The sequence below is a fragment of the Trypanosoma conorhini genome, assembly GCF_003719485.1.
Source record: "Trypanosoma conorhini strain 025E chromosome Unknown Tco_14.4_contig_00036, whole genome shotgun sequence".
NCBI lineage: Eukaryota > Euglenozoa > Kinetoplastea > Trypanosomatida > Trypanosomatidae > Trypanosoma > Trypanosoma conorhini.
Window position 1 is genome coordinate 16,367 of NW_021704127.1, and position 14,908 is coordinate 31,274.

The 14,908-nt window shown below is 53.0% G+C and overlaps 6 protein-coding genes across 6 annotated transcripts, besides 11 other annotated features; all 6 read right to left on the bottom strand.

Moving 5' to 3' along the window:
• Positions 1-63: 63 nt before the first annotated feature.
• On the bottom strand, positions 64-2,526 carry Tco025E_01176 (putative alpha glucosidase II subunit; the record flags this gene model as incomplete). Its single annotated transcript, XM_029368114.1, has 1 exon — positions 64-2,526. One exon carries the CDS (start codon positions 2,524-2,526, stop codon positions 64-66), a length of 2,463 nt encoding a protein of 820 aa, XP_029231660.1.
• A 64-nt stretch (positions 2,527-2,590) lies between these two features.
• Positions 2,591-2,626: a microsatellite.
• Positions 2,627-2,787: 161 nt separating this feature from the next.
• Positions 2,788-2,810: a microsatellite.
• Positions 2,811-2,917: 107 nt separating this feature from the next.
• On the bottom strand, positions 2,918-4,273 carry Tco025E_01177 (uncharacterized protein; the record flags this gene model as incomplete). Its single annotated transcript, XM_029368115.1, has 1 exon — positions 2,918-4,273. One exon carries the CDS (start codon positions 4,271-4,273, stop codon positions 2,918-2,920), a length of 1,356 nt encoding a protein of 451 aa, XP_029231661.1.
• Positions 4,274-4,392: 119 nt separating this feature from the next.
• Positions 4,393-4,424: a microsatellite.
• Positions 4,425-4,459: a sequence feature (A-rich).
• Positions 4,455-4,508: a microsatellite.
• Positions 4,460-4,506: a microsatellite.
• A 25-nt stretch (positions 4,509-4,533) lies between the features above and the next one.
• Positions 4,534-8,964, bottom strand: Tco025E_01178 (uncharacterized protein; the record flags this gene model as incomplete). The annotated part of the gene is made up of 1 exon (XM_029368116.1): positions 4,534-8,964. One exon carries the CDS (start codon positions 8,962-8,964, stop codon positions 4,534-4,536), a length of 4,431 nt encoding a protein of 1,476 aa, XP_029231662.1.
• Positions 8,965-9,167: 203 nt separating this feature from the next.
• Positions 9,168-9,225: a microsatellite.
• A 212-nt stretch (positions 9,226-9,437) lies between these two features.
• Tco025E_01179 (putative ARF-like 2-binding protein) lies at positions 9,438-9,821 on the bottom strand (the record flags this gene model as incomplete). The annotated part of the gene is made up of 1 exon (XM_029368117.1): positions 9,438-9,821. One exon carries the CDS (start codon positions 9,819-9,821, stop codon positions 9,438-9,440), a length of 384 nt encoding a protein of 127 aa, XP_029231663.1.
• Positions 9,822-9,865: 44 nt separating this feature from the next.
• Positions 9,866-9,893: a microsatellite.
• Positions 9,894-10,102: 209 nt separating this feature from the next.
• Tco025E_01180 (uncharacterized protein) lies at positions 10,103-12,094 on the bottom strand (the record flags this gene model as incomplete). The annotated part of the gene is made up of 1 exon (XM_029368118.1): positions 10,103-12,094. One exon carries the CDS (start codon positions 12,092-12,094, stop codon positions 10,103-10,105), a length of 1,992 nt encoding a protein of 663 aa, XP_029231664.1.
• Positions 12,095-12,210: 116 nt separating this feature from the next.
• Positions 12,211-12,242: a microsatellite.
• Positions 12,242-12,302: a sequence feature (GA-rich).
• Positions 12,303-12,391: 89 nt separating this feature from the next.
• Positions 12,392-12,430: a microsatellite.
• A 70-nt stretch (positions 12,431-12,500) lies between these two features.
• Positions 12,501-14,750, bottom strand: Tco025E_01181 (putative receptor-type adenylate cyclase GRESAG 4; the record flags this gene model as incomplete). Its single annotated transcript, XM_029368119.1, has 1 exon — positions 12,501-14,750. One exon carries the CDS (start codon positions 14,748-14,750, stop codon positions 12,501-12,503), a length of 2,250 nt encoding a protein of 749 aa, XP_029231665.1.
• Positions 14,751-14,908: the final 158 nt, after the last annotated feature.

Below are 14,908 nucleotides of genomic sequence, written 5' to 3' on the forward strand. Positions count from 1 at the left end.
GACGCCACTCGCAGCTTCGCTACTGTACCTCTCCGTGGCTTTCTTTTGTCCTTTTTTTTCCTTTTAACGCTCCAGTACGATAGTCCAATCATCACGGATCAGAACATCAGGCCTGCGCAGCAGCAATGCGCCGCCCTGCAGTTCGTAGTCCACTTCGCGGCCAACACCAATCGAATCCACGGTAGTTTGCACAATCACACGCTTGGGCCGTCCTACGTAGCCGAAAACAATGACGCGCTCCACCGTGTTGCGCACTTCGAGCATGGCCGGGGTGGGTACCACGGCATCCGGGTGAGTAGTGCACGTAAGCCGATTTTCCGAAAACGAAAGCTGCCGGCGCATGTATGCCCCTGATTCATAATTGAATGACTCACCGTCATCTAGAAAGAGCTCACCGACACTATTGCCGTGCTCATTCAACGCCACGTAGAGGGTGAAGGGGTCATGCTGGGCGGCAAACGTACTGCGACGCATACGCAGCTTTGCGGGAACAATATGACCACCGCGAAAGAACATCGGTATCGAATCCATATCCACACTCATCTGAAAGACGCCGGGAGGCACCACCTCACCTGTGGCGTAGGAGTACCAGACACTGCCGGCTGGCACCGTGACATTCTTCTCTGTCACGCCTTGATGAAGCACCGGGGCGGCCAAGAGGGCGGGACCAAACATGAAGGTGTACTGTTCATCATATAACGCGTCATCGTGCGGGAACTCGTAGAAAAGCGGACGCAGCACAGTAGAACCGGTCTTGTGACTGAGGAAAAGCTGCGTGTACAAGTACGGCAAAAGGGAGTAACGAAGCGCCAACGCAACGCGAATGCGATCGGTTGCGGCTTCGCCAAAGGTCCACGGTTCACGGCGCTTCGTCTCCAAATGGGCATGAGCCCGCATGAAGGGATAAAATACACCTGCCTGCATCCACCGAACAAAAAGCTCCTCATCGGGTTCGAAGAAAAAGCCGCCAACGTCTGCACCGCAAAAGGCGTAGTTTGACACGGAAATAGACAACAGCTCTGGAAAAGAGTTTTGAAGATGATCCCATTTTGCCATATTATCACCAGTCCACATCGCCGCATAACGCTGGGCTCCAGAGAAGAAACTTCGTGTAAGAATAAAAGGTCGCTTAACATGGCTCAGACCTTTGCTCGCCTCTATATGCCCCTGGTACACACTCATCAAGTTATACACAGAGTACATATTATGCAGGTATTTGTTCTCTACCAATTTGCCACTGTCGCTGGTATGTTTGGCTTCCCGGCGCATTGTATTATCCCCCACATCGAATACGGATGGCTCATTCATATCCACCCAAGAGTGTACATCATGGCTGCCACCCTCGTAGCGGTCGTGGTGAAAAAATGTTGCATACCAATCCCTCGTTCGTTTGTTGTAGAAATCAACCCATGAACTCGATCCAGGCCAACAATTTCCCACATAATCTCCCGTTCCCTCAGCGTTCTTCACGTAGTGGTTGCCTTTTGTTGCCTCCTCATGCACAAAGTAGCCACTCTCGCGCTTCACGTGTGGATCCTTGATGGTGACAAGCTTCCGCCCCTTTGACGCCAGCGCACTGACAAGCAACTCTGGCTGGGGAAAATTGTGCTTGTCCCACGTGAAGTACTTCTTACCATCTGTGTGCTCAATGTCAAGCCACAGAACGTCATAAGGGAGATTGTGCCGGTCAAACCCCTGGTCCACGCTGAGACAATCAGTTGTGCTTCGGTAGTTCCACCGACACTGGTGGTAGCCGAGGCTGAAGTATGGCGGCAGCATAGTGTTGCCTGTGACGGAGGCGTGTTGCTTCTGCACCAAAGCAGGGGTTGGCCCAGGAAAGAAGAAGACGTCCACCAGCCCGGCTTCTGCACGCCATTGGCATCCAAGCACTTCCTCCTCCTCTTGAACCGTCACCCGCATCCCCGCACTGTTGAGAAAAAGCACCCCCGTGGAAGTCTTCGAGGAATGGGCTAGAATGAAGGGAATCGACCCATACAGGGGTTGGGGATCGTCAATTTTGTACTGAAAGGCGTCGGTGTTGTACATGACGTAGGTCACATTACTGCGCAGCGGCAGGTCCATTGCGTGCTCGGGAATGCCGTAGAGACGCCGAGCAGAGGGGAATTTAAACGCCACCGAAGGCTCCTCAAGAGAGTCCAAGGCCACTTGCAAAGAAGCCAGCGCAGACCCGCTGCATGCATAACTTGCATGGAAAACCTCCTCGACGACAGTGGTTGTCACGACACACGGTCCACTGCGAATGGTGCACGTTTCTCCTTCGCAGGTGGAGTCAAGCTTTCCCTTCTCTGGTTCCCGCACCACGACGTCTTTGACTTCGTAAAAGGATTCCGTCAACGGCTTCAGTGCGAGTCGTAAAGTCCCGCCTCCGTAGTTGGAAACATCAACGGTGGCTTTTGAGGCCAGCTTCACCACCTCTGCCCCGTCCACAGACAGCGCCGTGGAGACAAGGATCGTGGCGAGCAGCAGCAGCAGCCGTCGCGGCGGCCCGTGGGGTCCGGCGGACATCAGTCTGCCGATTCCTCGCTATTACGCTTGTGCCAGCAAAGATGTGTAACAAAATAAAATATACGTGTGTGTGTGTGTGTGTGCCTATGTTTGTATGTGTAGAAATAAATAGCGTGGAGGTGGCTTCAAGACAAAAAAAAAAAACAACCGCCCAGGAAAGAAAGAGAGCAGAGAAGTCACTACAAAAAAAAACGCGGTAACGTGGCAAGTGAAACCAAAGCAGAGGAACAGATAAAAAAAAAAGGAGAAAACATAAACGAAACACGTACACACACACACACACAGAGGGAGAAAGACAACGCGATACCCCAGAGAAGGGATGTTAGCAAGACAGGTGCACACAATCGCGTATGCGCAGATTTCATGAGGGCGCACTACACGGAAAAGACCTTCAAGACAGCAGTGTTTCCTTCTTAAGACCCTCTCTATCCATGTAACGAAGACCACAGTTCCTTGCGAACTCCGCATCCCGTCTTCCCTGCGACAACGCATCTGCACGACTGCACTCCACACCCCCTAGAGACTCACCCACAAGCAACGATTCCGCGTCGGGACGGAGTCCGCCGTTCAACTGGACGACAAAAAACTGCCACAGACCCGAGTATGGAAGAATAAACGGCATCCCTTCACGCCGGTGGGCTGCGCTGATGCACGACATGGTTGATATCACCACTGTCACGTCGCAGCTGAAATACTGTCGGCACAGTTCCGCAATGGGATGCAGCTTCGTCTCAAGCGCAGTCTCATTGCCATGATGAAGGGAGGGATAGTGGTCGAGTAGAACGATGCGGTAGCCCTTTTCGGCAAGTCTGGGCACGGCAGAGAGCAGATCCGAATCCACCACGGACCACACCCGACCGGCCGGTTGCAGGCACGCACGCATGGGTTCCCGCCGGATGAGGACATTGTCGATCATAAAGACAGCAATGAGCCGGGCGGCGTCGTTGTAGGTGGTTTTGGAAGCCCCATCCGCCGCGCCTCCCCGCCTAAAAACTCGGTAAAGGACTCGCCAGTCTGGAATATTCCACGCCAAGTCCTTGACGTGAATCGAGGTTTGTGGTTTCCCACGCATCACAAAATGAAGCGGCGCCGCATCCCGCACGCGGAGGAGATTAGCCATCGTTTCCTTCATAATAACACCCCCATGAGCCCCCCGACCACCGCGGGACTCCTCCAACGCCTTTTGAAGGTATTCCTCAAACCGCGCACCCATCTCTGCCTTCGCCTTTCGCCGCCGTGCTGCCGCCTCTGTGTCTCCCACAATAGTCTCTGTCTGCGTCCCACTCCTTGTACTCGTTCGCGTGCGCTTCTGCGCAGGTTGTGTTTCTTCCGCCACGACTAAGGCAGAACCCTCGGCGACGGCCTGCTCACTCGTAATGGGACGATGCAGAATATGCATCCCTTTTATCATGCGCTTCTTTGTCATGCTTTTGGAGGCTCTGACAAAGACGGTGCAGTCCTCTGGAACGGCGCTGGGCGGGAGAGACAAATTGTGCTCGTCGGTAAACAGAAGCGGGATGTGCGCCAAAATGTCGCCGCGCCGCGTCACTAGCCTCCCACTGGTATGCTCAAGAAGCAAAATAGCCGTGGCGGGAGAAACGGGCACCGGCGTGTCGTTCTTTGCGCGCCGAGGGCAAAGCAGCTGAAGCGGGACCCACACATCCTCCACCTTTACCTTGTTGTCAGAGCAGAACCTCGCGAGCGTGTCGGAGCCGCCACTTTGCAGCAGCCTGTATGCATCTGCCATTCATTCGGCTGCCAAATAGCCGCGGATGGAAGCGAGAGGAGAGAAAGGAGCTACCAGAGGAACCACAAGAAGGAAACTGCCTGGCAGTGTACCACGTGTTTCCCTCCCCAATAGGCAATCACCCGCACACACACACACACACATGCAAATGAAAGCAAAAAGCAAAACAAGAAGGAAAACAACAAACAACAGCAACACACACACGCACAGACACAGACACAGACACAAAGACAGAGAGGCCAGGAATAATAAAAACAAACTCAATTAAGCAAAACCCAACTCCCAGGAGCATCCACATTTGGGGCTTGTGATTCACCACCCTCCCCCTCCTGTTGCCCGCTCGAAAACCACGAGATGGAGACAATTATGAATGGCACGCCGTCCAACTCGGCGCTTGTCACGGCGACGTTGCCGCCTCCCTCCGCTGAGGGGTTAACCTCCGAGTGGCATGCGACCTCAATCCCACCACCGCCAGCCTCACCGGCAGGAGGGGAGGCAAATAACTGCACGTCACAGCGACCGCTGGCACAAATAAGTGAAAAGGCGTCGAGCAGGCCGCCATCGACCAAATCCGCGGAAGACGAGGATGCGGAGGATGAAGAGCATCGCCGCACCACCGTCAGAACGCAGTTGTGCGGAGGAATCTCACGTGAAGGGTAGCGAATCCATTCCAGCCCCATCTCTCCCCACGCAAAAGCCTCCCCTGCGGCGCCATTGCTACCACCACCACCACCCGCACAAAACAGAGACAACTCGCTGCAGTTGACTAGTAGCACAGGATGAAGGACGCCCGCCCCTCCTCCAACTCCCTTTAATTGTGAGGCAAAACTGTCGTTAAACTCCTTCATCGCGAGGCGCATTCGTTCTATTGGCACCGGTGTGGCAGCCTTCGGTTGCACCCTTATCTGGCAAATCTCATCACAGAGGTCTACCGTGAACTTCCTGCGCTGCGCAGGCGTGGACAGCTGGGTCAACAGCGCCAAAAGATCCACCCTACACGCACCGCAGCAGTCGCCGTCGGTGTCCTCGTATTGGGTCGTGACATGGAAAATGGCCTCATGGCTGCCATCACTGAAGACGTCACCAAGATCCACAGTAAACGCAAATGTGTACGGCGCACCACGGCACGCCTGCCTGGAGCTCTCACATCTCACTTGAATTCGCCTAGAGTCTTTTGTTTCCCTGCAGCAAAACTCCTCTAAGCGTCGGCGACGTTCAGCGTCGGACTCCACCGTGTCTCGTGCGCGCTTCACCACGCGCACGTCGGCGGCGGCGGAAAGGGTTCCGTCCCCTGAGAAAGGCATAAAGAAGAAGACAGTGAGTAGCAGATCGGCTCCTGCCGAATGCAGCGCAATAAAATATGAGATTGCCCCTGTCACGGATTCATCCTTCTCACCGTCCTGGTCAGCAACCACACTGCAGACGGCAGCGCGCGAGAAGGGTATGACATCGGGCGGCTCAAAGTCAAAGTACCCACCACTGACCACGTACGCCAGACTGCGCAACTCCGTACTGAGACCTTTTACATCAGAGACAAGGCGATTTGTTATCGCCAGTGTTGCACATGGTGAGTTACCCAAGAAGGGTACCACAGAAGAAATCATCCGCTTAGACACGGCCCGAATAGCGTCCAGGCCAACAACAGCACCGGGACTCCCCAGCGACTTTGCATACATTTGCCGCGTTGGGCGCTCGGGGATAACGTCAATAATTTCTTGCAATTTCACTGCGTAGTCAAAGTGGTTGTCAACGAGAAAAGTCACATCCAAGTTCTCCACTCCAGGGACATTGATAGGGCTCATTCCAGCCATCGGCTTCAATGACGCCTCGTTCACCTTGTACAGGAAAGCAAGAACCCAGTCACTGCGGGAGTAGACGTTAACAAGACGTCCAGCCACCACGCGTCGCAATTCGCCCCAGAGAGCCCGGGACGAGGTCACCGTGGAGCCCATCAAATACACATTTTCAATAACACCAAAGGCCTCCACACGGTGTAGTTCATGTAAGCACTCCACAATGACACGCGATCCGAAGCTGAAACCGATGAGAGACACGGGACGATGGCCTGTGTGTGGGTCTAAAAGAGCCTGCGCCAAATCCTTCCCCGTGTAACCGGCGCGGTTCAGCAGTGTCGCAAAAGCATTGTCAATGGCTCCCGTCGCCCAGACGGCATACATGGGAAGTGCCAAGGTCCCTTTGAGGGCATCCAACGCGTGAAGACCCACAAAAATGCCTCCTTGTAAAAGTTGATGCTTTGCGACCCCTTTCGCCTTGGATACCACTGTCCTGCCAATTTGTGTGGTGAGGGTCGTAGACAATTCCACATTGATGAGGCGCCCAAATTTGGTTTGGTACTCATCTTCCCAATGTACCACGTAGCCCTCCGTGACACCAAACAGGCGGGATCGAAGGAGATGTTTTGCCCAGAGGGCCACCTGTTGATCTTGCTGAGGCCTTCGCTCGTCAAAGATTGACACAAATCCCCCGACGGCGATTGTAAGGGAAGGGCACTTCTGTACCTCCATTCGTGCGACGCGTTCCACAAAGTCTTCTATGCGTAAGCGCACCACAAACGACTTTGTATCCACTTTCAGGTCTGCCCAAACAAACGATTCCGGCATGAGAATAGGTTTAAAATCGCTATCCGATGGGCATTTAAGGCGCATGGGAAGTTCCACAAGGCCACTTAGCGACGACGTCGCCGCACAAGCGACACGCACTGAATTCAACGCACTGACCTCAAACTGCAACTTTATGTAGCACCGTCGATGCAGAACTGGCACGTCAGCATCCACACCACTGTTGACGACCTCCATGAGTAAAAATGCCTCCGCCCCTTTTAAACTCATTGCTGCGTTTGTGAACACACCCAACAATGCCTGTCGAGAAGCAACGGCCGTCAGCAAGTGAGAAGTTCGAGGGCTTAGAACGCCATTCACCAACTCACACTTCAGCACACGGATAAGGTGTTTGGAGCTATTCACAATGGCCACCCCAATTCGGCGGCGCTCATGCAATAAATTCATGGTCTCCACGATGCGCTGCTGCAACTCCGCCATCGGGAAGACGGCGGTGGAAGGCTGCTGGGACACTGTGCTGCCGTCATTCGCCAAGCCGGATATCGTCACAAACGGCAACGGCGCGAAACAGCACCCCATAATCAAGTTATGGGCAGTGAGGGTCTCGTCTGTGTCAATCTTCATTTTCTGAAGTTGCCTAAGCATTTTCTGTGGTTCAAATGCCTCCCGAGAATCCGTAACAGCAACTGCCACTGACAAGTTTCCCCAAAAAGAGAGTTCCGTCAAAACCCACAGCCGCAGTGAAGGGTTGGAGACATTTGCTATGGGTCGGACGTGGTAGCACACGACACACCCGGCGCCTGTGGGTCGAGCAAAGCGATTGAGACAGACAAATACGCCAGAGCTGCCTTCTGGGATAAATTTTGGCGGCACAAGTCCCCACGTCCCAGCCGTCAGCTTCAGCGCCTTTAATTCAAGTCGATATCCGCTCAGTGAGCACTGCACCGCAAATGTGAGACAGCGCATACGGCGTTTAAAATGCTCCTTTGCGGCCACATTAGACATCGTGATAGCTCTCGTATGGGCCGGCACCACAATGCCTCCCCTGGCAGCCTCCTCCAAAACATCCTGCACATTCGTGCGCGCCTCCTGCTCCGCGTCCTCCGCGGCCAGCCTTCGCTCGGCATCCCTCCACTGTGCCAGTTGACCCTCACTAAGAACCGACAACAAAACATCATCGCTTCGCGTAAGCGCAGGAAGCTCATCGAGTTCTGTGATGGATCGAATCATAAAAACGTCTGAGTCTGCTGTGCGGCGAAATGCTTTGTAGCCGGCCAAACTCACCCCACCAATGCCAAAGATAGCGGTAACATTTGCCGCGGTCAAGACAGGCACTACAAGACTAATAAGCGCCGCAGCATGTGTTGCCGCGCCAATCATTCCGGCAAACAGCGCGGCAGCTGCTGTCCCACCAAGAAGAGCACCGCCAACAGCTCCCACAGCGCCAACGGTTGCAGCGGCAGCACTGGCAAAGGCGCCAACGGCGGGGGCGATGAGCGGGGCGGCCAAACCGCCTGTAATAACGAGCGCCGCGCCACCAACTACCGCAAAGGCGCCCACGGCAGCTACTCGTCGCACGCTGACCTTCTTGCCTTCTTTGCGGGTCTGCACCACCTGCCTTTTTTCGCGCAGGGCCTCATCATCACCGTCGCCTGAGAGCAAGAGAGCATCCATTAGCGCCCGCTCCTGTGTCTCAAGAATGGTAAAGGGAATTGCAAAGAGCCAACAGAGCCGACGCACAGCAGCGCGTAGGTGGGCGTCGTATACACCTATGCCCAACGCCAGGTTAAAAGGAAGTAGTGCAATGACCGGATCGAGGTCGAGTGGAATAACATCCATCGCCGCCTCTATTTCTTGCCGAGACATCGGGCGGTCGTACAGGTCTTCCAGGCGGTACGGCGGGGGCACCAGAAAACCGTCTAACACGTCAAGAAGTTTTTGACTGCCTACGCAGGCGTACATCAGCCGACGCGCCGCAAAGCGACATTCGGGAGACAGCCGCTCTTCGTCCGCAATCTTGCTGATTGTGGAATTTAGGGCGGCCTGCAACTCCCCCTCGTCGCGCGCAGCCCTGTACGGTTCCCATGGAAATGTGAAGTCCTTAAATAACATACTTGACCCCCGAAGCGGAAAGTACGTCGAGCCTGCAATGAAAAAATGGTGCGTGTTTGTGGCGGTGGTGGGGGGGGGAGAGGAGTGGAAAGCAGACAAAGACCCAAAGAAGAACAATCAACTAAGCTAAAGGACGAGGGCTCCACCGCGCATAATTCTCTCCAGAGCCACACTGTCTCTCTGCTCCGACGCAGACTAGGAGAAACAACAAGCACACATCAAGAACAACAAGAAATACACACAAACACAGAACAAAAAAAAATCGTATCGTGCCCCTCGCCCCGCCCCACCAGTATTTCTATTGGCAAGTGAAGGCGATGCCTTAGCCCGCAACCTTCTCGCAACGGCCATTCAGTATTATGAAGATGTATATATATGTATATATTCTGTGTGTGTGTGTGCGTAAGGGCGGGGGGGGGGTGAGTGGTGGTCGTGTCTTATTCTATTACGCCCCTGCAAGCTCCCGCCCCACGTCATCCGCTGTGCTGTTTCCACAGCTCTGCAAAGGTCGTGTAGTCGAAGCAGCCCTCCGTGATGAAGTCCCACACCTCGTCTGCGATCTCTTTGCTTCGGCTGGAAAGTAAACTTGTCGCGTCCTCCACAGACGCAATAGACTCGCAATGCTCCAACACGTAGGCGTCTAACTCCGCTTCCTTTTGCGCAATCAGTTCCTTGTGCAGCCCATACCTTTCGTGGTCACTCGATACGGAAGCAAAGGGCGGCAGCCGGCGGAAAACGGCCTCCGTGTCGAAGTTCGCCATAAAGTCCTCGATGACGCCCACAAGGTCGTCAAACTTGGCGTCTTCAGTGGTGCCACCGGCACCACACACCGTGAACTCGCCGTCCTCGGTGTCCATCTTCTCTTCCCAAGAAGCACGCCAGGGAGAGAGGGAGAGAGAAAAAGGAAGGAAGGAAGGAAGGAAGGAAGGGGGGTAGGCAGAAAAAGAAAACGTGAAGCAACACCACGTGGCAAGGAGCACGTCAAGGTCCCACAGCCAGCCCGCAGGGTCACACGAATACACACGAATAAAAATTTACACTCACTTACTTGGGCACAACAGGCCCCAATTACTCGTGCCGTTACTGAGCGCTCAGTGTCAAAGGGACCACCCGCGGCCACGGTTAGGGGTGGGACATCTCATGGAAGAGGAAGTTCCTCACCATAGACGCACCGTCGTTCCTCCACATATGATTTACTAACGATGGGCCCCAATGCTGAGTGCAGCCGGTTTTCGTCGTGTACACGCCGTCGCTCCTCAAGGAAATCGTGTATAGTAAAGCGAATATACCGGCTTGTGCGTGAGACAATGGCTGTGTAGTCTGGCGTAAAGTATCCCTCGTGCAGGAAAATGTCCTCTCCAAACGCCGAGAAGCTGCGCTTTTCGGTTGCAAAGGCGCCATCGCAGACAGACACCGACACGCCACCGCTAAGTAGCAACGTAAACGCGTCACTCCTCTCCCCACTTCGGTACAATACAGGGCCCTCCATTGCGCCCCCTTCCAGTCGAACTACGCAGTCGCCAATGCGACCAATAAAGCGTTCCATCTGCGGACGGGTCCATGCTGCAAAGGCGGCGTAGCAGTTGAGAAAAAAATTGGCAAGCGTCAACCTCTGTCTCCTCGTCATTGCGTCGTTGCCCCCTCTGTCAGCCACAGCGTAGGAGTAAAAGTTTGCACGTGGAATACCCCCCAAAACGTCGAGCCCCAAACCATCTACTCCGACCTCGTCGCATCGGCTCCGGACGTCAAACTTTTTCTCCCCCCACTCCTCCTCCTTTTCCTCCGGCCTTTCGCTTCTCCCTACTTCCTCTTCCTCCTCTTCTTCCGCCCCCCGATCATATTCGTCGTAGATGTCCGACTTGATGAAGCGCTCAATGACATCCTCCAGTGTCACAATGCCAATAATCGGGGAAGCGGTTTGGGGTGCGGAAACCGCGACCTGTGGACGTGTCACTGTCGGCGTTGTTCCCACCGGTGGCTGCCGTTCCTCTACTTTTCCTTCTGCGGGGCCTGTGGTCGTCGTCACGGTACTCGATCTGCCTACGAGCGAGTCGCCCACACCCCCGTTTTTGCACACACCCTCCACAAAAACAAGTTGTGACGTTCCCGATAGAAAAATCTTTAACAATTCATACAACGACAACATCTCTGAAACAACAACAACATCATGTGGGTTTGCATCCACCACCTCCTGAACGGTAAGACCATTTTCCATCTGCTCGGCGGTAATGGTGATGAGGGAACGAACTAACAGAACCCCTGTGATGCCTGTATGGACATCACCAGAGTAAACAGGCAATCGTGAACGGCCGCAGTTCCATAGCTGTTCCATCAATTTGCGCGTAACAGCCGTGTTACCTGGAAGCAGCACAACCTTGTCCAGCGGTTTCAGAATTGAGGTTAGATTGACGTCATGCATTTCAAGGGCACCGATAATCATGCGCATCTCATCATCACCCAACCCAGATTCACGCCCATACTTCTTACAGTGAACATGGATAAGTTTCTTCAACTCATTTCGGTCGTAGACGAGCCCTTCATCGCGCGTCACAATACACTCCAGGAACATGCCCAAAGGTTTTGCCACGGGATAAAGAACAAAAATAGCAATAGATACAATGGGAGCACTTTTTGCCCCAATCCAGAGCGCGTATGGCCCTTTGTTGCAGACGCCCATAGGTATAATCTCCGCACACACGAACACAATGACGGTGGCCACAAGAAAGTTGACTAACTCCGTCGACTGAATGACGGCTGCCACCATTTGTGAGGTAACGACCAAGGTGAGCATATTGCCAATAAGCAGCGTTGCTAAGAGTTGGTGACCATAGCGCCGTATGGGAAGAATTTTTTTGGCGTACGTACTATCTGGCTCCTTCCCTGCAGAAGAAATAATCTCAAGCGTAACAAAGTTCATGCCGAAAAGTCCAATGGTGAGTCCAGCAAACATTGCGGCCAGCGTGACATTAAGCAGCAATGTCACAAGAAGAAGGGCAAGGGGCCATGATGCATAACCGGTTGCGTGCGTCTCCTGTCGCGCGGCGGCCGTCGTTTCCCCCACCACCTCCTCTGCGGCCAACACAGATAAGCACACGAAGGAAATGCCCACACCCAACTGCCTTCGCATCATTGAAGGGCCTGGCCAAATAGATCAGACATGTACGGACACACAGACACGTTCGCAAATGCCAGAAGCAAGGAGGGAGCAACAACAAGGTGAACAAAGACAATACGAACCGGATGCATCACTCACGCGCAGACACACACACACACACACAATAGATAGAGAAAGAAAGAAACCAAGGGGATAGAAAAACAAAAACAAAAAGAGGAAAAGAGGCAGACTCTCCCAGTAAGTTTGCATCGTGACGAACAGTCACAAGAATACATGTACATGTATAAACACTCACGCACTCACACTCACAGAATATATATATATATATATATATATATATATATTTATATAATTAGTTATCTCAGATTGGTTTAGTATCAACGTGAAAAAAAATTAAATGAAATATGGCTCAGGCCTCAGCCTACACAAAGGTTCCATACATATTGCTTTCTTTTTGGCGTTGCAATAACCCCTCCTTGTCATCGCCGTGCGGCTGGCGTTGTCCAGCGTCTCCCGGCCGTTGGGTTAGCGAATCACTTTTTGGCGCATGCTGAGCCACATCTACGGAGCTCATGCCCAGCATGACCAACTTATCGTAGGTTTTAGTATAGACGGCGTTGTAGTCAAGGTACCGTGAGTACAGCTCTTTTGGAATGCGGTACACCCGTGTTGGAGACAAGACCACGGCGTCAAATTCAGGGGCGTAGTCCGAAGACGTTAATGCCTCCTCCGCCAAGCACTGAAAACAACTTCGCTTGAGCGGAAACTTGCTGGGGCCCACGGAGGCCACGACCTTGCCAGCAAGCACGAGCGTAAAAACAGTGGTCGCCACGCCGTCACGGTATAGTACAAACCGTTCGTCCGGCGCCAGGGCAAGAGGATTGCTGTAGGGATCCTCTCTGGAGGTCTCCAATGAAAACTGTGGTGAAATCCGCGTTGATTCAGAGTGCTCAGACGTGATTGGTGAAGATGTCACTGGAAAACGTTGTAAGCTGCTTCTTGTCCCCTCCACGGATGTGTCATCGCCAAAGGAGACCGAAGGCGGAACAAGTTGCTCATCACCACATTCGTCCAAAAGCATTTTAACGTACCCTGGATGCCAGAGGAAAAAGGAATTCACAGCTCGCGTTAAGTAATACGCGACGGACCACACCTGTGATTCCGTTAAAGGAACATTTTGTAAATTGTGAACGTAGTAGGAGCAAAAATTTGCCCGAGGCGCCTGCTTTGGCTCTGGAAGGGGCATGGGTACCCCCTTCTTGAGAACACACACAGAGGTGCTTGGGCAGTTCAAATGATCCTCCGCGGAAAACTCATAGCAGTCATACTCATCGTATATTTCCCCTTTAATCAATGCCTCTGTGACATCATCCAGGGTCACAATACCCACCACATTCTCCCCCTTCTCGAACCAAGGCTTACGAACACAATAATGAAAACGAATGTTTTCCTCACCTTCGTTAGTGACCCCTTCTTCCACCTCCGCCTCACCTGTGACAAGAAACAAGTGCGTTTTGGCGTGCTGAAATGCCCGAAGAAGTGACGGCAGTGGAGAGTTGAGGTTCACAGTGGCAAAGACCCGAGATTTGGCCTTAAGAAGCTCCTCAATTGTAATGGGGTCCGCATCACCAATCGGCATGGGCACCGTCAGCAGGTCCTTGACAAGGAGAACACCAATGTAGTTGTTGGGCTCCTGTATCACAGGAATGCGTGAACGACCAGACGTCCACAAGCGTTCAATCAGCTCCATTGTAATGACTTCCTCCGCCCTCACCACAGTGGTGCGCTCGATCGGCGTCATGATATCTGAGGCCTTTCGCTCGTGGAAGTCCATTGCGGCCATCAAAAGCTGCAGTTCCGACTTAACGAGGCCGCTGCGGTCACCGTGCGCCTCGCAGTGAAGCAGCATCAGCTTACGTAGCTCATTGCGGTCGTAAATCTGTCCCGCGTCGTGAGGCACGAAGCGGTCAAGCAACCATCCAAGGGAGGCGGCAACAGGGTACACCAGCACCATGGCAATGTGCACAAGTATACTTCCGGCTGCGGCAATTCGAAGTGAATACTTCGACTTACAAATAGACATTGGGATTATCTCCGTAAAAATGAGAATAGCCAAAGTACTCACGACAAAGGATGTGACTGTGTCATTCTCCTTCAACGCCTGCCGCATAAAACCTAGAGCCTCAATCTCATGAACCCGGTCCAGAACCGCACTAACCTCCTGTACTACCAAGACGTTCATCAGCATGTTGGATAAAATCAATGTGCATAACGTCTTGTGTCCCTGGCGTCTCAGGGGTAAAATCTGTGAGGCGTACGTTCGATCGGGTTCCGGGCCACTGGTTGCTATGATATCTATTGTTAATGTATCCATGCACATGATACCAATGGTCAATCCAGCAAACACGGCTGACAGCGCAAGGTACACCACAGTGCGCAGCATATCATCCGCAAGAAGATAAATACTCTTCTCCATCTTTTTACGCGACACACTGGCTGCCGTCGTAGTCGCCATCGTTGTTGCTTCTACAGGGGGTTGGGTAGAGTGGGCCTGTACCGAGTCCAGCGCCACGGCCAAGAGGAAGATCCCAAGAAGGCATAACACCCGCCTGTAGAAAGCTGAGAACATCTTTTTACCACTCTGTTCAAAATATTGGATTTTTATGATCATTCCTTGCGACTTGCACCCGCTTGTCTCCGGAGAACACAGGGCAGAAGAAAAAATGCATGCACACATGTATCGGGGAAGAGGCATCAAAAAAAAACACAACACAATGGACACAATAGAAGAAGGAAAACGTAGAGAGAGAAAAACAAAAAAATGTATTT